This window comes from Myotis nattereri (genome assembly GCF_964212035.1).
Source record: "Myotis nattereri genome assembly, chromosome: 13".
NCBI lineage: Eukaryota > Metazoa > Chordata > Mammalia > Chiroptera > Vespertilionidae > Myotis > Myotis nattereri.
Genome location: NC_138088.1, coordinates 14,591,164 through 14,613,198, shown reverse-complemented (window position 1 = coordinate 14,613,198; position 22,035 = coordinate 14,591,164). Strand labels below are relative to the sequence as shown.

At 44.7% G+C, this 22,035-nt stretch overlaps 1 protein-coding gene across 8 annotated transcripts in view; it reads right to left on the bottom strand.

The window, feature by feature from the left end:
* Positions 1-4,694: 4,694 nt before the first annotated feature.
* The window catches only part of KCNMA1 (potassium calcium-activated channel subfamily M alpha 1), a 683,439-nt gene continuing 666,098 nt past the window's right edge, over positions 4,695-22,035 (bottom strand). For 3 of the 8 annotated variants that reach the window (XM_081105317.1, XM_081105312.1, XM_081105314.1), the window contains 5 exons: positions 19,254-19,448; positions 16,972-17,090; positions 15,204-15,428; positions 12,853-12,881; positions 4,701-5,977 (listed from right to left, as the gene is read on the bottom strand). In XM_081105317.1, coding sequence (XP_080961443.1) covers positions 5,823-5,977; positions 12,853-12,881; positions 15,204-15,428; positions 16,972-17,090; positions 19,254-19,448 — 723 coding nt within the window. In that variant the 3' untranslated portion in view covers positions 4,701-5,822. Of the gene's footprint in view, positions 5,978-12,852; positions 12,882-15,203; positions 15,429-16,971; positions 17,091-19,253; positions 19,449-22,035 lie in introns of those variants that run through there. The other 5 variants (XM_081105313.1, XM_081105315.1, XM_081105318.1 and 2 more) reach the window with 3 other exon arrangements.

The following is a 22,035-nucleotide window of genomic DNA, read 5'->3' as shown; positions in this document are numbered from 1 at the left end:
TCCTTGATGAATGTCTTGAGTTTGGCCTATCTCTAGCTATGGAAGTATCAGGCCAATTTTCTTGCTAAAAAAACAAGGCAAAAAAGGAGGGTCTGGTACAGATAGTCTAACTGAAAATTGCCTCTCAGTCTAACCATGTGAGGCTATGATATCAGGGAGCTTTTGACTGTTGTATGGACAAAGGGCTGCTGCTTCAGGCACATGGTCTGCTTTCTCTCTGTACATGTTCCAAGCAAGCTTACCATAGGAATGGCAAATTAGGCTCTGCAGTTGCTTGGGAAATAAGATTAAAGTCTTCTTTGAATTGTTGTATGGCAATTTTTAAAATATTAACAATGGGTTCGGCAAGGGGAACTACCAATCAAAACAGACTTTGCTTAAACAACCAATATGGCCACTCCAATACAAACCAGCTAGAAATCATTTCTAATGATTACTCTCTCATAAATAAACCCAAAGGGCTACCTCGCCTCCTCAGATTAACATGGGATCTAAATGTTAAGTCATCTGTTCTAAATAGAAAAAAAAAATGCCCTTCAGAAACATCGGCCAGGTGAAAAAGGGGCACAAAGGTAATTTACCAGGTGAGTTGTAAGTGAATTCTCAGTCCCTTCTGTTTTTAAAAGAGGATGAGTCAAACCCTAAATAGTAAAGGCCCTTTTGTGAACTATGGTGATTGGTGATTTTACCACCGCTGCAAAGGCAGCAACTAAGAACAGAAGGTAACATAGAAGAGAAAGGGAGTAGATTCTGCACTGGAATTCCACGTCCAAGTTGAATGGATTCAACTCTTATGAGTAAAGTGGTTAACATCTCAGTTGCCGGAAGCCAGTCCATCCTTGCTGTTTCAAGGGACCTGGCATATATGGCATACTGTTCTTAATATGTTTGCTCACCTTCTTGGCACTATGTGTTTTAACCAAGGTCTCTGAGAAAGGTTGTTTCCCCAGGTAGGGATTTTCCCCTGAAGTTAGGGAGGGAATAAAACCTCTTAACTAAGTGCCAGGTGGGTAATTAATCACTTTAACTATGAACAATCATGCTTAAGCTACATAATCTTTACTCCCTGGAATGGAGATAAGAAACGCCCTAACCTTTGTAATAGAGATTGATAGGATTGAATCAACTGGTATAAATACAGATGTAACAAGACAGAAAGAGACAGAACTTAGAAGACAGAACCAAGAGAGACAGAACCAAGAGAGACAGAACCTACACACAGAACCTACACACAGAACCTACACAGAACCTAGAGACAGAAGAACTTCGCTGGAGAGAACATGGCAAAAGATCCTGGACAGAAACTGGCCACAGAACCTAGAGACAGAACCTAGCGAGAGAACATGGCAAAAGATCCTGGACAGAAACTGGCCACAGAACCTAGAGACAGAACCTAGCGAGAGAACCTGGCTGAAGAACCAAGAGACAGAACCTGGCTACAGAACCTGGCTACAGAACCTGGATAGAACATGGCAAGAGAACCTGACTAGAACCTGGTGACTGAACCTGGCTGGAGAACCTGGACAGAACCTGGCTGGAGAACCTAGCGAGGGAACATGGCAACAGAACCTGGCTGGAGAACCTGGAGAACCTGGCTGGAGAACCTGGACAGAACCTGGCTGGAGAACCTAGCGAGGGAACATGGCAACAGAACCTGGCTGGAGAACCTGGAGAACCTGGCTGGAGAACCTAGCAAGAGAACATGGACACAGAACCTACCTGGAGATCCTAACCAGAACTTCGCTGGAGATCCTGACCAGAACTTGGCTAGAGATCCTGGCTAGGCTGCTGATCAACTGAACGCTGTCTCTGTGTCATTCCTTCTTCGCCGACTCGGTCCACACCTTTGGGGACCCCTGGACCTGCTGGGGCTGGACCCCAGCACTCAGTCAATTGGTTTGGTATTCTTTTTGTTTTCTCTCTCTTTCTAATCTCTTCCTCCTTTTACACCTTCCTTTCTTGTTTTTTTTTTTTTCCCCTGGGGTTCTCTTTCACAATGAAGCATGATATATCGAAATTAGACTTATTAATGCAAGTAGTAAAGAGATAGCTAGTGTACTAATGGAAGAAAAAAATCAAATAAACAGGGAGTATGGAATCAAGTGAGAAGTAAGACTGATTACTTCCTAAAACCCAGATACCCATGTAGAAATAAAAAATGAAGAAAACGTCAGAAATCCAATATTCATGAGCCTCTAACTACATATTGGAAATTGGAGATACGAGTTAGAGGTGGGGGGATTGACCAAAACTGAACCTTGAGGCAAGAAATAAAACAGGCAGGAAGAAGATTGCAAAGAAAACCCTAGGAACACACAGAAACATCTAACCAATGTGCTCCAGGAGGATTTGAATTTTGAAATTTGTATTTTGAGCCTAAAGAGACTCCAAAGTTAAAGAATGAACCTAACGGCTATGTGCCCAGAGCAGGAAGTGCACACTGCCCTCAGGAGTACCGCCTGGGAGAGACAGCAAGGAGGACCGTCGTGACAGCCCAGGGCAAGTTGTCCCCAAAGGCTGGGTCCCACGCTCCCACTCCTGACTGGGACCCTGTTCCCTCAGCTTTGAAAGGGATATTAGAGTCATCGAGACAAATCACTCTCATTTACGGAGATGTCACTGAGACTCAGAGAGTTAAAGGACATTTTCATAGCACATAGCTAGGTATTTGCAGATGTAGCTCTAGAATCCCCAATTAAACCATTAGTAGGAAAGTTGGACTCTCACCTTTTCACATGAAAATGTGCCTAATTTTCTTATGCTTTTTCACTTCCCCCCTTTCCACTCCTACACAAACAGCTTGAATTCCCAGTTAATTTCAAGCCTTCAATTACATTTGTACAAAGTACATCATTAGATGTCCCAACCTTTCGAAGGAAAGAGGCCTGAGTGTCCCCCCAACCTGCCTTAGTCACAATCACTTTTATTTAAGATGTTTTGTTCAAGGTGATGTTTTAAAATATAAAATTTCTCAGGCCGAAGTGAAAGCATTCTTAGAAAGAAAGATGATGAAGGTGACAATGCCTTAATAAGTAGGTGCTTTCTGTTTTTTAATAGCCTGTTGGTGAGTCTTTGATTCCCAAAGCATCCAAGAATCTGTAGTTTGGTAAAACAGCGTTTCTGAACCTCAACCTCAGATGGCAGATCGGACAGAGCCTATGACACTGACTGTACCAATGATGACCATCATCGCTCTATACTGAATTTATCCAGAAAGATGAGTTTGTCCTGGTGGGTGGAATGAGCACGTCTTCAGGGCCAGAGAGTTGAATGAACAGAAACAAGCCCGGAAGCTCTGGCCTTCTAGGAGTCCTTCAGTGACCTTACAGTCTTGCTTCTGTTTTCCTCTCACTGCCAGCCTACCAGGAGCAAGGTTTTGTCTAAGGAGCGACCAACCAATCATTTTGCACACCTTCTTAAACACAGGCCTGCTTTTATTTTCTGGCCAATTCATTATTACAAAGGCAAACAGCATGAGCTTCCTGCTCCACCTTAGAAGAAAATGGATTCCCAATAATTAGTGTTTGGGGGGACAGGGGGGTATCCTTTGCTGTAGAAAACCATCTTAGCTTTTTACTAAAAAAGAAAAAAAAAATTCAGATTCCAGTCTCCAGCAATGATGGGCTGGGTGTTTACTGCTTTCAGACTGACTGGTGTGGCCAGAGGAGGAGAGGGCAGCGGACAAGGGACTCAGTGGCCTAAGTTCCTCTAAGGTCATTGAGGTGGCCACCGTCACCCCCTGGAAGGAGACCAAACAGGACAAATTCAGAAATGACTGTCAGGAACACGAGTGGTGAAGAGTCCACCGGGGTTCATGAAGGAAAGAAGAGCGTGGCTTGGTATGCATGTGCTAAGGAGAGCCCAATGCAAAATCATATGTAAAAGTAGGCCTGGCTCCCAGGAAAGCTGTCAAAACCCAGCCAGAGACCCGCCCCACAGTGGAAACCAGGAGATGCCTAGAAGCCTGAATAGAGACTGCTGACGTCATTGTAGTCTGCTGAGGAGGCTAGCGATTGGTTATAAGTAGTTTTTAAACAACCCAATTGGACATACATTATATTCACAATACTTTTATAGAGCTAATGCTACAGAATGTGACGACACAGTCTGACAAGTCACTTCAGGACGGCGCCGACAAGCACGAGGACATTGGCTCCGCAGGGAGTGGACAGAGGCAGAAGCTCATTTTGCCTACGTTGTAATTGGAGGACTTAGTGGGCATATGTTTCCATGGTGATTGCATGGCTTGCCTCTGATCTGATTTGCACTAACGTACTAGGTACCACAGGGTCATGGCCTAAAGAATTAATGGAATATTATGGGACTTTGGGGGATATTTTGGTAAGTTTGGTTTCTTCAAGTGTCCACAGTTTACATTTTTAAGGAAATAAAAATTACTGTCACATTCATGCTTCTCCAGAGACCCTGCTGACTGTATCAAAAATGGATAATCCTGTAATTAAAAGACTTGCTCAATTGTTTGAAATATAACAGCTGCCGGGACCACTGTACACTGGGCATGCAAGCCACAGCAGGGCTCTGAGACATGGGAACTGTGTCTGGTGGCTAGAACGAATTTTGACCAAAGTTTGAAGTGGCTAATACATTTGATTTCATTGCTGGTAAATTTCAAAGGCCTTTCCTAACAGTCTGTGTTAAGTGCATTTGTTGCTTTCCTTTTGTTATTAATTTTTACATTGCTGTAGCAAGTTTGTGGGTTTTGTCCCAGCGACTGAAAGAAAGCCCGAAGAGCTAAAATCTGGCAAAAGTCATCTCCTTGATTATAGAAAATATCTGGCTTTAAAACACAAAATTCAGTGAAAAGAATGAATGTAGTATCACATCCTATTGTTACACAAAAGGATTCATTAGTGTTTACAAACTTTCAGGGTAAAATCTCTGAGACATGGGGAGTGGGGACAGCCCCCCAGGCCCTTTCATGGTTGAAATCACTTCCGAGGGTGGCTCAGAGCTATGAAGTGAGAAGCATAACAGCTGAGGAGTCCCCACCCCTAAGACAATAGGCAGAGCCACGTCTCCTGTGCATCTGGCCCTCAGCGTCCACGTCCCAGCGTGCTCACCCCGCTCCGGGCGCTGTCAGTGGCTGGCTGAACCTGACCTGGCAATTGTAGAAAAGCTGTGAGGTCTTCCCTTTAAGTATATGAACGAAGGGATAAGAAATACAGAATGAAAACTAAAACTACAAAAATATGACTTTCAACTGTGAAAATAAATGTCTCCATTTATTAAGAGCTGGTGTCAGAGCAGCCAAAACACACACCCATCCTGCCCCCTTTCGTCTTCTTTTTTTTTGAATTTACTAAAATACATGTTTACATCATTGAACCATTAAAAGTTTTTTTTTAAAATAATCCATTTCCTTTCGTTATAATTACTTGTGGTGGTGACCATCATTCTCCCCAAAGTAAAAGAGAGAAAGAAGAGAAATATGCATTAAGGAGTCTGGCCACATATTCATTTTGATTTTGCATTGTATAGATCTAGGGAAGATATTTGACAATGAAAAAAAAAAGAAAAAAATATATTTTCTTTCTAATAAATAAAAATAATTTAAAATGCTAGAGGCTATACATGACTATTTTAGTATATTCATTTATAAATGAAATCATTTTCTTCTCCAAAATACATGGAAGCAATATTCAAGGCAAACAAAGAGAAAGATCTGTCTACTTTATCTTTCTTGCAAATCTCACTTATCCTAAGGTTTCCACCAGTGATTCAGTGTGTAAGAGGAAGAAAAGTCACATCACCATTTATGAAGTTTGTCAGGCTTTAAAAAAATAGTTCTGGTCTCCTGGGAGTCAACATTCATCTTCAACTTCTCTGATTGGTGGAATCAAGCTGCTTGTGGATTTATATTGGTTGATCTGGTTAGCCATGTGGGTACTCATGGGCTTGATTTGAATGTTTCTGGGATAGGCATTATCCGGTTCATCTGTAAACCATTTCTTTTCTGCTAAAGGGCAAAATGGATAGAGAACAAGAAGGAGAAATGAGAAGCTTAATTAGTTCTAGGGTAAAGCTTTTGGAAAGTTCATAGAAAAATGCAAAAAGGCAATAGATAGAAGCTGACAATGAAGTCATTGCTAAGAGAAACTGCAATGTAGGGAGAACGCCAGAACCTGAAACATACCTCTGTTGCCATAACAAGTGATGACCAAGGGGCCATGAGGACTTGAGGCACCAGGGGGGACCTCAGAGAATACAGAAGGGTTGGAAAACAAATGCTGGTCATGCTCTCTGGGGTTCCTTTAGTGGCCGGAAAAGCTTTGGTGGGAAGAAGATGTTAAATATATCAAATACTGGGCATAGTCATTGTACCAGAGGAGAGATTTGGGCATCCATCCATCTGAGTGGAACGTAAGGGGCACTGTCTCTGCCCCAGAGTGAGGGCTGTAGACTCTCACACAGGGTTTCGGTCTCCCAGCCTGCACTTAGCTTTGCCTGTAAAACGCACACTTCAAGTTGTATGTCAACTGTTCCATTCTTCTATTTTGTTTGCAAGCCAGTTTTCAGGGTCTTAAATTAAACCCACAGATTTTGCTGGCCAATGAGATTAAAAAGTAGAATAGCCACCAATGTTTTTAGAGGATTTTGAACTTTCAAGAAAGAAAACTCGGTGTTGGTATAAAGTTATGAAAAGAATTTCTAGTGGCACTGCCTGAACTGACTATAATAACCCCAGCTGTTGACAAGGGGGCTCAAGGAAGACTTGGCATTTCATTGCCACCCTGGATGCAGAGATGGCGGAGGAAGAATGCTGGGTCGGTGCGTTAGGGCCCTGGCTGAGACGCAGTGGCCTGGCATCCTCTTAGCAATCCAATGCTAGTTTCCAAGACTTAGCCCTCACCCCGCCTCTTTCTAGGATTGAAATTTAATGGAAAAAGAGGCCATGTGTATAGGTACAAATGGACTGGGCAAATAGGACAGTCTACTTGGGAATCATATGCCTCCTTTTAGTGGCTCAGGATAAGAAAAGAAAAAGAGAGAAGCTTCAGCACACCCACTGCTGAAGAGACAGTAACCTCTCCGGCCGCCTTTTCTGCCTATCAGAGCAATTCATAGCTGCCTTGTCGGTGGTCCTAAGCTGATATGTTAACAAAAATTGCTCACATGGCGTGACAGAGGGGTGTGTGTGTGTGTGTGTGTGTGTGAGCGCATGTGTGTCCAGCATCTATGGTTAGCTGATGGCCACTTGGCTGGTTTCTCCTCGGTCTATACTCTGTCTCGCACTGTCAAGTACCTCGAACCCTCAATGTCAACACGACGGCTGGAAGTGGGGGGTACTTTGGTGAAAGCTTACTCACTGTCCTTTGTTCAGCAGCTCGCTTTACCCCCCAGAAAACTTCCTGCCTTGTGGATCCTTCTCCCTGACCCCCCTCTCTCCTGCTCCGGCTCTCTCACCTATTATAATTAAGTTCACTTTGATTTGAACAGATTGGACGATAGGAATTCATAATGCTACATCCTCACAGCGAAGCTAACTGATTAAGTGCTTTAAATTATTCCCCCTGACAGAATGATAAAGTTACAATCTGTTCTGAGATGATCTACAGCTTGCCAGACTCCTACAGCTTCTTTCTACATTCATTTATCTTTTTGTCAAGCGGAGCTTTTTTTTTTTTTTTTCTTTCTTCCTGAGCTTCAATTCCATAGATCTTTTAAAGTCATCAGCACATCTGAATTATTAATGAGGCTTTCGAGGCAAGGTTCCTGATGGGCTGGTTAAAAAAGGTTGTATAGAAACCCAGGACTGTGTACACATCAAAATAATTTCAGCTCCATTTAAAAAACCATTTAGTTCAAGTGTGACATAGATGAACCATTATGCATTTGTGGAAACCAATTTTTTGTGATCTACGATTAAACTAACCTTTCAGAGAGGGGTAAAGTGTGATGGTTATCATGTTTTAAAAGCATTGCCAGGCCGCTGAAACAATTTCAAACTATGACTTTTTCCTGCGGTTTATGTGTAAAGATGAGGTTAGAAGCGCCGTCTGCCTGGGCCTCCCTTGGTGTTGGCCTGGCCACCATGTGGACTAGTTTGGCAAAGGGATTTAGTGCCAGGTTGCTCATGCCAGGCTGGTAGGGAGAGTGAACTCTGCACGAGAAAACGAGTAGGTCTTTTGGGTGAAAGACCTAAGACAGCTGCAATTTGCTGAAATTTTTACAGCTGCTGCCGACAATAATTGTTCAGAATTTAGTCTTTACAGTTCAATTCAAAGTTGGCATTTTGACCTTTCACGGCAGCGAGAATATCAATTTCCTTCTGCTGCCTGTAAGAAAGAGAGAATTATTTCCTTCATGTAATCTGCTTCCTCCTTCCTTTTAAATTTCTTGCCCTAGGAACAGTCTCAGCAGAGTAGCCCCTGTGTTTCGACCATTCGGCTTTGACACAAGGAGTTGTGTTAACGCCCGTCCGGGAGGGAAGCTGAGGTCTCCTTGTGCCTGAGACACAAGCTTTTCAATTTGGGTGGAGACTTGGTGAGCTAGGATGCAGAGGAAGTGGAAACATGTGCATGCTCTGAGCATTGCACTGCACTGTCTGGGCGGGGGCATTGCATGAGCAGCTTCTCCCAAAGGGCTCAGGGCCACACACGCTTGATCGCCAGCCTTTCTGCTTCAATGGAGAGAGTTTCAGGTATGACAATGACACCCTGGTGTAGTGAATCTTGCCTTCCCAAAAAGAAGCTGCGGCAATGGGTGGCTACAAAATTGGCCATAAGGAAGGGTGTTCAGGGAAGAAATTCAAAAGCGTGCTGAAGTAGGGGTCTAGGATAAATTCAAATCCCCAAATGTATCTCCTGTCCTTGCCTCGGCCCACATGCCAGAGAGATTTCTGGGAACTTTATTTCATCCCTAAGATGAGAAGGGCAGGAGGTCTGACTGAGAGGGCCTCCTCCCTCGCTGCCAGAGAAGAACAGCCCCACGTTTTAATCAGCTTTCTGAGGATGAGTGCTGGCGTCCTCACTGGGAGTACACAGGTGACCGGCTGGAGTTAGGACGGGAGTGGCATTGCAGTCTGTGGCAAGTGGCCAAGTAGAACAAGATGAAACCTGGAAGCAACTGCAGGGAGATGCTGGTAAAAGAGCTGCACTGCCATTGGCAGATGCCCCCTCTCCAGACCAGCCATGCCGTGATGCATCGGCATGGACAAGCACTGCGGTGTAGGCCAAGGAGATGGCATGGGGCGGTAGGCTACGCTCAGATGGACCTGGCTCTCTCACATCCTAGTTGCATGGCTCTGAGCAAGTTATTAGAAAATGTATCTTAGCTTTAGTTTCTCTTCCGTGAAATGGGGCCTACTATAGGGTTGTCCTACTGCTGTGGCTTGGATAAAAGGGGCTGGGGTCCATGAGTCACTCACTACCAGTCCAGATACAGGGTAAGTCAATGTGAGCTGTTACGACTATTAGCAATTATTAGTAACATTAGCAAGGCATTATACCAGAGCAGCACAGTTGATAGACTTCAGTTTCACATTCCACTCTGCCGCTTCCTAGTTAGGTGACAATGACTAAATCTATCCCTCAGACTCTGCATCTTTCACTCAAGGATACCAACAGCATCTCCATCTCTGCTACATAAAGATGGGAGGTACCCTTCAGTATGGCTGCAAGTGAGCTGGGAGTAGAGAACTGAGGTTATACATTGGGGGCGTGGGGGTCGGTATGGCCTGAAGAATCAGGATTGCGGCAATAGAGACAACAGAGGAGGGTTTGGTTGGGTAGTCTTCATGTGGAAGGTGAGGAGCAGGGGTGACCCGTCTGGGGAGGTCAGGGCTCCTACCCTCCTCTGGTACCTGCCTCTTTGAAATATTGGCTTTCGCTCCACAGGCACCCCACCGCACCTGCAAATCATCTCCTTCTTCCCCTGCTACTTTCATCACTGACACGGAAGGGTCCAGCATAAGGTCAGCATTCACTCCAGCCACCAGAATATTAGGCCACGGTGGGGAAGGCCCCCGATCTGGGCTGACGTTACTGCGGGGGACCCAGAAGCAGAGAGACAGGCTGCACTGTGAAAATTGAGTCTCTTTGCTGGCTCCGTGGGTTGTCAGCGCTGTGGGATTTAGCCTTTTCACATAACTACTCCCCAGAGGAGAATGCATTAAAGGGGAGACGATGATACAGGGAAGGCATTTGGAATAATTGCCCCTCTTCTCGCAGTGTCACAAGCTGAGGCTTAGAGAGAAAGGGATTGAAAGAAAAAAGATTCCATTTGGCTAGACACAGCAGCGGAGGACAGTGAGAGCTAACAAGGAGTGCAGCCTTCGAAGGTGATGCTGTGTGGTTTCACATCGCCCGTTTCTGAGGGGCGGTCTGGCATTCACCCTCTGTCCTCCAGACCCCCAGGCTCCCCGGGGACTCCACCCACACACAGTCTCCTTTCCTCTCCATGGGCAGAGTGTGGCTATTTTATAGAAATGAAAGTCATTTTGTACCAGCACCAGAGCAATTTATTGATGAAAACGATCTCACTTCTCTGCAACTGTCCACTATGACTGCATTTGCCTCCTCTTCCTGAAAATCTAATGCTGCCATGGGCTGGGCAGAGCAAACTGCCTCCTCCTGGCCCTCAACACCCGAGGGCGGAATTCACACTCTTCCCTTTCAGGTGGCAGGTGGCTGAGATAATCCCTCTCACTTCCCCAAGGAATGAATGTGCAGCCTCCTGGTGGGAGACAGGCAACCAGGTTAGTGACAGGTGCCCACAGCTACTTCTTTATCATGTTTTGACAAAGCAGGATGGGCGGCAAGGAGCTGGCTGAGACATTGATTTTACCGTCTGGACTTCCACAGGCCCTGAGTTTCTGTGCTCTTCTCTTTCTCCTCCAGGAGCCTGTTGCTATAGGAACCGGGCAGGTTGATTTAATTGTCTCTATTGGGATGCAGACACCTTTAGGCTTTTCCCATGCTGAAGAAGAGCCAGGCAAAAGGTTTTCCTGGTCCCCTGGGAGCTTGGCTACGCTGGCAGAAGACACAGTCCATCTCCACTCACTGAGCTCGCAGGACTGTTCCCCTTTCTCAGGCACTGGGTACCCAGCCCGAGAAAGTGCCAACAGCACAGCAGCATCCTGGGGGCACCTACGGGCATCTGCTGTGTTTTTCAAGATAAGCCAATGGGGTAGAGATGGTTTATAAAATAATGAAAGATAGAAAAATGTCTAAGGTCAGTGTATTTCAAAGTATGTAATGAGCACCTATTGTGCATTAAGTTCTGGGGCACAATCTTTAGGATTTATAATATACTTTGAAACTTTTCTGGGCTGCAGTATAAATCTAAATATACACACAGGGTCCAGCTTTCTCTTTAGCCATTTGAACTGGCTTCAGGAAGGACCCCGAGTAGCAATCATTAGGGATGCTGATGATTTCATTATCATCTGAGTTTTGAGGTTTTAGAGGCCTTCTGGTCTACCCACCCACTTACTTTTAAGGTTTACCCCTTTTGCAGCCTAAAGCAAATTGGCCTGAATGGCTTACAAATTGCTTCCCTTCTAGAATGGAGCAGATAATTGAGCTTCTACCTGTTGCTCTGTTTAAATGCACATATGTTCTCTTCAAATAACTGTTTCACTTTTTACCCTTACCTACTGGATTCTTTTTTGTGGGGCAGAGGGGGGAAAGGAGAGACATCAAACTTGTATGCCTCCTCCCTAAGAGAATCTGAAGGAGGAATGGAAGTTTGGAGTCACACAGAAAACAATGGGAGAGACTCTGTCATATGGAGGAAAGTATAGTATGGTCGTTTTGGCTAATAAAATAGAAGGAATAATAATAATACCTTTTTCATCACTGAACATATTCATTACCCAAGTATAGTCAACTCTCAATTGTGTGCCCAAGTCCAGGGAAAACCCCCAATGTCATCTCACGTCACAGCCTGGTTCCACTCCATTCCCGTCACAATATCATCTCATCAGAGCTGCTAACAGATTGCATATAAAAGGCATTTTAGATCTACTTCTCTCTATCTGCCCAATCTCTGGTTGGAAATTAACAAATGTCTGAAAGGCAGGTGGCAGGAGAGACCTAGGTAATAACTGAATCGTTAGCCCCCAGATAACTGGGGGTGAGCTACTGAGTTGCTACATACAGGTGAACAGTTTTAATTTTGGGGTCACACTGATCAAACATAAACGAGACCAATGCTTTTGCCATCAATAACCCTCCTGGTTTCAATCGGAAGGAGGATGAAATATTACCCGAGAAGCAGGTTTGCCAAATGGAGCACTGCAGATATTTTCCAGAAAAGTTTATCACCTGGCATCATCACTCGATTTAGTAGGTCTTGCCAAGATAAACACAGAGATGTGGACAGACTGATGGGGGGCTGGGTTGGGGTGGTGGTAATGGGGGGGGGGGCGGGTGGAGAGGAGTGGAGGAAGCTGGGTTTCTTGATGGGAAAATGCTTTTGAACTTGGAGCAAGGTACCAAGGTGGGCAGGGAGGCCACGTGCAGATTTAAAGGCAAGCCAGATGGAGAGAAGTTCCCCCCAAATTACCCAACCCCAAACCCAAGAACACCAAAACAAACTCTAAAGGGTCTAGCAGTAGCAGCAGCACAGCCTCATTGCGCTGAGCAATTTAGAAAGTGGAGGGAGGAAGAGGAGGGGGGAGGGGGGAGGATGGGAAATGGGAGGGGGGAAAGCAAAACAAAAGAAATAAAACCACAAACAGAACAATATAAATAAAAATAAACAAACCAATAACAGAATAAAATTTATAACTCCTTTTTTTTTAATTTCACAAAAGTTTTCACAAGGACAACGGTATAGAAGAAAACCCCCAGCAGTGGCTAGGTCATGCAGAACCATTAATTGTCATACCTTGGCCCATTCTATTCATCCTTGTTGCACTTTAGAGAGAGAAGTAAGCTATGTGAGTTTTACAATGCTTTTAAACTGTCATATTTCCTGTTGAGCACTTTAACTGGCACATTCTTATAGTTATAAATGTTCTGAGGGCATAACTTTATAACCTCCTTTGCAAAGAAGGCACGAAGAGATCTTCATGATCCCAAACTAGATCATATGTGTGTGTGTGTGTGTGTGTGTGTGTATATACATATATATATACATATGTGTATATATGTGTATAGAGAGAGAAATATTTATATGGTTATATATAAAAAGATAGGTAGTTATACATAATATATAAATCAATATCTAGGGACAAAAATAATTTGGAAAAAAAACCACTCATAGGGCCTTTTAATATACATGTATGCAATTATGCCCCACCCCTTCACTGGTTTGGATACTGCACGGCCCTGCCTTTGGTGTGGGGATAGAGGTTCTGACTGAGCCTCACCTTTTTGTCAGTAAAAGTGCTTGTCAATTCACACAGCAAGCAAATCTCCAAAACTACCATGCTTGGGGGAACAGGGCATCCAAAATCTAAACCCAAACCATTCACCATAAAAACACCTTTGCAGAGATGGTACAGCTATGACACTTTCCTCCTCCCCGCCACCCCTATTCTATTGGATGGGATTTTTTTTTAAAGTAAACATTTTAAATATGTATCTACCAGCCCAGGGCTAGCCCATCTGTATAAGACTTCGGTTAAGGTGGAGTGGGCCGGTGTTTAACAACGACTGCACTGCCTAAAGCGTGATTTGCATGCATAAAACATCTGACAACTGTATACTGAAAAGAGGGTATTTTTCTACCTTTCCTCTCATGCTTACTAACTGACAAAAAGAAAGAAAGAAAACAAAAGAAAAAAAATAATTATACCAAAATGTGTTTGGCTCACTGTTGTACTCTCCTCCTCCTCCCCAGCTCAAAATGACAAGGAACAGTTGTCTATGACTGCCCTTCGCCAGCCTACGTGAATTGGCTATGATTAAGAAATTGACGAGGAGGAATTTTTCCCACCAGCTTTCGGCTGTGGGACAGCCAGCGTCAAGCAGCTGTACCAACAGTTTAAGGTAGTAGCTGGCTTTTGTCTCTGTTGAGTCAACTGTGGCTTGATTCTCCTACATTCCGATTTATTTAGCATGTTGGCTCCTAAGAAACAATGATCTGCTGCTGGCTTTATCTTCCTCTCTCGGCACCATGGCCCCAGCCCTCGCTCCTACCAGGCATGGGGGCCCTAGCTAATCAAACAGAGGGGAGTAAAAAGGTCCCCTGAGAATGTGTGGAAAAATACTTGCTCTTTCCGGAGCATTATTTATTCTGTACATAAGGTAAGTAATTCACCTTTTAAAAGATGTAAAAGTCCCAGGAAGGCAGTTTTTAATGACTTACATCTGATATTTATGATACATATGGCTTTTCATCCCAAATGTCAAAAGTGAAAGAAAAAAAAATAGCTATTCATATGGCAGCGTAAGGAGACAGAATAACAATTTAATATGCAATCAAACCTCTTTGCACTTAAATTAAATGACTAGAATTTGATAGATCCACAAATGGAATACGATTCTTTCCTCCATAGTGAGGGTAGAAATAAATGTTCATATGAACTCCCCAAGGAAGCCAGCTCCGGGACTGAAGCCCTGGGTTAGTAGCTAAAAAAAACCTCAGATGTGCTCTTGCAACAAGCAGAGACTTAACCATCTTGTACACAAATGGGGAAGGCTTTTCAAAAGCTTCGCGATCCTTCGGCCCAGAGAGTGGAAACATTCTCTATGTTTTTGTTCCTTTTCGGTTGCTTGTTTCAAATAAACATGTGTGTATATATGACTGTGTATATATATAAGAAAGAAAGGGAGGAAGGAAAACAAGAACAAAATCAAAACCCAAAGCACCCTGATAATCCCGATAAGTCAGAAAGAACTTTTCTTCTACATGGACTTCACTAACTAGTTCACTTGCTTTGCCTAAGTGGCAGGGGTCGCCAGCGCTGCGCTTACCTGCGACCCCGTTCCCGCAGTGAGCTCTGTAGGTCTGGAGCCTGCCTTTGGGTCACTGTCCCCCTATTATCGTAAATAACTTTTGGTCCTTCTGCTTTGTTGCTGTTGTGCTCAAGGGTTTTATGGTGGTGAAATAAAAATGACAACCACATGCACACTATCATACATATGCAAATATGTGTAAAAAAAAGGGGGGACTACAGGCGGAAACGGGGAGAGTTACTGTTGGAAACACCCACTGGGGAAATGAGTGGCAGATACAGTTTTACACACGGTGGCAGTGGATACACATATCAGAGCCGCTCTTCCTGCACGTACTTCTGTTTGTCTCGGGACTCCCGGGACTTGGGCCGGTTCGGTCGGTTCGCTGTGGACGGGATGGAGTGAACGGAGGAGCTCTTCTTGCTGGAGGATTGGGATGAGTGGGAGGAATGGGAGAGGCTGGCCCGGGACTGGCCGGCGTTGTGGTCAAACTGCATTAAGCAGAAGATCAGGTCCGTCGGCACGAGCTCAAACTCGTACGGGGGGTTGGTGATGACATACCTGGCCGGGGAGAACAGAGGTCACAGGGTGAGGAGGATGGGCGGAGATTTCACCTGACTCTGCCTGGGTCCTCAGCTCTACCAGACCATCTGCAAGGTGGACTGATGGTTGGTCCAAAGCTTTAAACGTTATCTTCCAAGTTGAACTAAATCTTCCTCTATTTAGCTCAACAGAGGAGACCAGCCATGAGTCCTGACATCCCAAGAAGCTGAATCAATGTCGGTAATGGAAAAACCAAACTGTGCTGCCTGTGATCTAAGGGCCCCTGTCAACAATGTCAGGTTTACTTCCCATCCTGAGTAGCCCAAGTGCACGCAGGTGGTTGCATGGGCTGCACTGTGTCTTCCATTCTAGAATGTTCTGACAAGCCTAGGCACACATCACAGGATCTTTGCTTACCATAATGTAGCATCTCCTTAGTCCTTCCTCACTCTTTACCTTTTAAAAAGCTACTTTGGTTGGGATTTGGCTAAATGAAGAACATAAAACACCTCCTCGCCCATGAGTCAGTCCTGCTTTTACTGTGCTCCTGGGTGTGATCAGACTTTCTCTGCTTCATACCAGACATGACTTTAAAAAAAAATAATCACTGTTTCATTGACAGCCGTGGATCACAAAGTGTGGTCCCCAGGCCAGAGATATCTGCATTACCTGGAAACTTAAAAATGCCAATTCTTAAGCAACCACACCCCAAGCCTACTGAATCAGACACTCTGGGCATGGGGTCCAGCAATTTGTGGATTAGTGAGCTTTGCAGGTGAGTCTCATGCTCACTGAACTTTGAGAACCCACTGGCTACAGCAATCATTCTCAACCCTGGCTATCCACAGCAATCCCTGGGCATTAAACAATGTTATTTTCAGTCCGGACAGGTTAAGTCAGACTAATCTGAGTATTGTTTTTAAAGGCACCCCCAGTGATTCTAATATGCAAGCAAGGCTGAGAAACACTCAACTCTATAGCACTGTTACCTGGGGTATAGGTACACACCCTGATTTTGATCATTCTAGGATGTCCTTTTAATATGGGGCTGCTATGAATTTATCTTAATGCATAGTAGAAAAATATAACTCACATACATTTTTCTGCTTGTGGTGATAAGTATATAATTTTGTTAAAGTAAATATATAAAAGGGAATGAGTGAGTCAATTAAAAATATACTAAGTAAAAATATAAGCGTCTAAGAGATGACAAAGGAATCATTTACCTTAAATACTAGCAGTATGAAATATCTCTACATTAGGTACCAACAGAATTATTCTAGTGGCTGGAGTTTGGAGGAGACGCTCCTATTCAAACATTTGTAATTAGGTGGTAGAACTATCCTATACAACCTGAATTCTTCCCACAATGTCTTCACACCTGCTATTAGTAATTAAAGAAAAAAGCTTCCCGTAACCTCCAAACTCAGTGCTGGGTCGCATGTGAGCAGAGTGATTTGCTTGCTGAGAGCATGTATACAAGCCTCTGCCTTCCTCAGGGCGCGGGAGGGTCATTTATGTCTGTGCATTTCGGTGGGAGAGCAGATAGAAGTAGACTTACCTCTTCGTGCACTGGCTGGGGGTGCTGAGGTGAGCATCTCTCAGCCGGTAAATTCCAAAACAAAGCATATTATATGTTTTCAGAGCTTTGCAGAACAGATCACCATAACAACCGCCATCCTGGGAGACAACAGACAACGGAGAGAAGCATCATTTTTATTAGCTTGCACGCAGAGGTCCAGGGGGAACGGGCCTTTTCAGGAATGCTTGTTTTGGTGTCACCTGAGTTGGAGGGTCTGTGCCAAGGGACTGTGGCTGTAAAAGGCAATGTGGTTAACAGCCTACACCCCAAATCGGTGATTTTTTTGGATGCTGATCATAAGGAGGTTTTCCCTCGGTTCTCTCGAGCTTTCCACTGTAGCAGCGAGAGCTCTGAGGAGAAGGCACCTCTCCCTCACTTGGAGGGTGTGAAGCTTGAGGGTGGCAGATGCACGTTAGCTGGGGAGAAGAAACCAGCTCGGCAAGTTGGTGATTATGTTTAGCCGCAGCATGGCTGCAATCACTGTGATCTGACCGTGTCGTGAAAGCCGCTCGAGTGATAATTAAAATCACTGCAAGAAGAAAAGACCCCACCAGGTACTATGGTGACAGACTCTTCCAGATAAGGACTGTGTGAAAAGCACAATTTGCAGACCTCAGAGACGGCAAGAGTGGAAGGGAAAATGTTTCCCCAGGAGCTGGCGGTCTGCGGGCTGAATAACCGGAATTCACAGTCCTAATCAGTTCACAGCCGCCTTCCCGGGGTCTGCAGCCCCATGTGGAATGTTAAAGCTCAATCGTTCACTCGGCAATGCTGGCTTTGGGCAGCCAGGTGGCTTCAGGTTGGTGTTATCATTATAGGAAGGGCACTAAAGAATGAGTTCCCTGGGGATAAAGTGACTGCCATTGTCCTCCCTGTCATTGGGATTTCCATGTAGGCATATCAGAGAACACACACAGAGCCCGATTTTACCATTATTTAAAGTCTTGGTCCTTTAAAAATATCAGTAAGTAGGTGATAGTGAAAAGAGCCACTAACTGTGGAAGCTGCCTTTCAAAAATGCCCAGTCTAATAGGTCCCTGCCCATAAGCGAACTATTATACGGTGCAAGTCGCTTTCAGGGTTTCAGAAGAAAAGGAGAAAGCGACCCTTTTCTTGAGCGGTACTATTGTCTGTGCAGTGGGTTTATTGGCTCTCAAGACTTGTGGCTCCACCCCTTGAACGCATCCCTGGAGTAGGGCTGGGAATAACAGTTGAGACGGCATACTTCTCCCCGAGGGCTGGCACTGGTCCCCTCTGCAGCAGGGAGGGAGTGGAGGAGAGTGGCTGAGTCAGCCTCAGATATTGGAAGACCTGCATCCGGAATTAGAGACATTAACGGGTCCACAGGAGATGCTATTTGTTTGGCCGGTAGTAGTGGATGCACAACATTAGTGGTGGGGTTGAAATCCACCAGTGCCTGGGTCCTATACAGACACCAAATCTCAGCAACCTGGTGGCTCGGCATGGCCAGGAGTAGTTTGTAAAAGCTCCTCATGGGCTATTCATGTACAGTTGGGCTTGGTTACGGGGATAGAGCACAGTGGTGGTCGGCCTCTGGGTTAACTGACTGCATGTTGGCATCACCTGCTGTCTTCTGTCTCTTGGTAGGAGATACCTCAGGGGAATGAGTAAGCCACAGGCTCTGAAGCCAGGGTTCCTGATGCAAATTCCTGATGGGGCCAGTCTTCCGTCTCTCCGAGCTTCAGTTTCCTTAGAGTGTCTGATAATAGAACCTACATCTAAAGGCTGCCATGAGAGTCAAAATGAATGATTACATGTAAAGCACAGGGCCTGATATACAGTAAACTGTAAACATTACTTCCTATTTACTGTAGAACAGCAGCTCTCAACCTGTGGGTCGCGACCCCTTTGGGGGTCGAACGACCCTTTCACAGGGGTTGCCTAAGACCATCGGAAAACACATATATAATTGCATATTGTTTTTGTGATTAATCACTATGCTTTCATTATGTTCAATTTGTAACAATGAAAATACATCCTGGATATCAGATATTTACATTACGATTCATAACAGTAGCAAAATTACAGTTATGAAGTAGCAACAAAAATAGTTTTATGGTTGGGGGTCACCACAACATGAGGAACTGTATTAAAGGGTCGTGGCATTAGGAAGGTTGAGAATCACTGCTGTAGAAGGTAGAAAAAACAGATCTTAGCTTGCCACTGTCTGGCACCCAGTTCATTCAGACCAAGCTGCTAGCAGAGAGCAGGCTGAGGTGACCTCTGCACCGTGCACTCACCCCCAAGTCCGCAAAGGGCCCGTCCAGCAGCGCTAGCTGGGCCACACGGCAGCGGTCCCTGTTGGCCAGCGTCTGGGGGGTGCTGTAGCCCCCTCGAAGCGCATTCTCCTCCGCAATCAGAGCCTCGAGCTCCGGTGTGGCTCCTCCTGTCACCAGGGTCCGGATCAGGGTAAGGATATTGTCATTGAAGTATGTCTGCAAGAGACAGAGAGAGGCGGGGGAAGTCCGTTAAGCACACACCCCGAAGCCATGACAACTGGCATCCAAATTACAACTTTTCTTGGCATTCCTGTTTAAAGTTCTGGCCTGCCTCGTCAAATAATTTTATGTGGGAAGTGAAAAGACAGCAGCCTCCAATTATTCCATTATTTTCTCTCCTACTTGGTTCTGCCAAGAGAGCCTGACTTAAAAAAACCAATTCAGAGGATTTTTATTAAAAGGCTAAAGTTGAAATGATTGGTGTTTCCCATCATTGGTGTTGCCAGGGCTGTACATACTGCTTACCTGTGTAACGAAATGCACCTTGCCCAGGTTGCTAACCCAAGCAGGGCTGCCCCTGAGGCCCTGTTGCCCATGTGCCTAGAAGCTGCCTCCCCCAATAATGGCAAAATTTCCACGTTGGTTGGCTCTGGCTGGGTAGCTCAGTTAGTTAGAGCATCATTGTCCCAATATGCCAATGTTAGGGGATCGATCACCAGTCATGGCACACACAAGAAGCAACCAATGAATGCATGAATGGGCTGAACAATGGAACAGCATTCAATGTTTCTCTCTTTCTCTAAACGATATCAAACAAACAAAAAAATCCACACAAAACAATTTCTATGTTGGAAGGAGATACCAAGGGCATCATTAAGGCCACATGCTCAACAAATCACACACTTTGAAACAGCCTAACCCAGAAATCAATTAAATATGCTAGAGAGGTTTATGGTGAGGTGCGTGTCCTGGTGTGTGCACTTTTGGTTTTTACATAACCTCAGGCATCTGAGGCAAATACAGCTGATTAGAGAAGCTTCCTCTACGTGTACATTTGTCTCACATCTGACACATAACAGGTCTGTCAAGAGTAAAACAATGGTTTTTTAAAAAAAATTAGAAGGATGTCAAATAAAGGCTCAAACAAAGACAATTTCCACCCAGCCTAATTAGAAATAAAACCTCAGTTAAGGGTCTGCACTCTATCCTCCCCTGTAAGAAGAAAACAAACAGGCTAATAACATCCAACCAAATATTGCGGGTGGCTTTTGAGTATGTATGAACCTTCGGGAGCAGGTTAGGAAAGACAGCTGCATTAAACAGTTTACCAGGCTATATGTAGTAGGGAACAAACCAGGTAAGGACAGGCTCTCACCCTGCTGGGCCATCGCTAGGTCTACATCTAGGCGAAGTTGCCTAGTCATTCTGGGCTTTTTCCATCAGTAAAATAAGCACAGTCGTAAGACCAAGTGTACATGCAAATAATTCTATGAGGGCTTCTGCGTTCAGATGAGAGCTAGTGGGACTGAGTTCATTTTCCTCATTGAAATATTCACAAAAATACCCACATGATACAAAATTCCAAGATCAAAGGAAACTAGGAGGGTTATTCAGAACTAGTCAGGCCCCGAGGAGAATGTATCCTCTACCAGAGCTCAGCTGTGCAGGGTAGAGGCAAAACAAGGATGAGTAAAGAAGGAAAGGATGCTGGGGTATGTGTGTGTGTGTGTGTGTGTGTGTGTGTGTGTGTGTGTACATAATGGTACATGTCTATATCTGTTATCTGTCTGGATAGATTGGTAAGTATATGGATTGATAGACAGATGGATGGATGGATGGATGGATGGATGGATGGATGGATGGATGGATAGGTGGATGGATGAACAGATGGGTAGGTGGAGGATAGACAGATAACATAAAGTGGTTAAAGGAGGGGAGTCAGGCTGTAGATTCAATGCTGACCTCACCACTCAGTAACTGGGTGACCTGAAAAAGTTACTTATCACTTTTGTGCCTCATTTCATGATCTGTAAAATGTAATAATAGAGTGGTGTAAGGACTGTATGACCAAAACATGTGAGGCACTTACTAGTGGACAAGTGTGTACAGGAAGCTCTGATATCAGAGGCTCGGGCCTTTATGACAAGAACAGTCAGCTCATTCCCTTTTATAAGTCTTTTTTTTTTTTTTTTTGCGGGGGTGGGGAGGGGAAGCAAAGCCATTCATTTCATCCTTGAATCTGCACTTCTTAGCCTGACTCTATTCTAAAACCCAATTTAGACCCCATTTAGGCCCCGGAGTGGCACAGTGAGGGTCAGAGTGTGGGGCAGCGGGGGGACTGCATCCTAGGACATGGCTGCAGCAATAGGAGACAGGCCATCATGTGGCTCAGGGCACATGTACAAACATTTCCAAAGTTTTCCAAGGCACATACTCGTCCCCACTGCCAGATAGCCTCGCATTAGAAGCAGGAGACCCCTCCTGGGCCCTGATGCATATTACATGGGTGAGTGCTGGACACAGAACTTTAGCAAGAGCCTTTGCATTGTAATCACCCATCCAGAGCAAGGCCCATGGGGGAGTGGAACAGCACACATGGTGGACAACAGCACACCATGATCTTGTATACTGAAAAAGAGATGTCTCCTGGCTCAGATGTAGAGAAGGGGGGTGGTGGGAGCCAATGTAAGTATTTTTAAAAGGGAACCACAGTATTTCAGATGTAAAGGAAAAGCATTCTTTGGACTGGTTAAATGAGTCAATATTGGAAGAAGAAAAAGAAAAAAAATTGTTTTGGAATCAT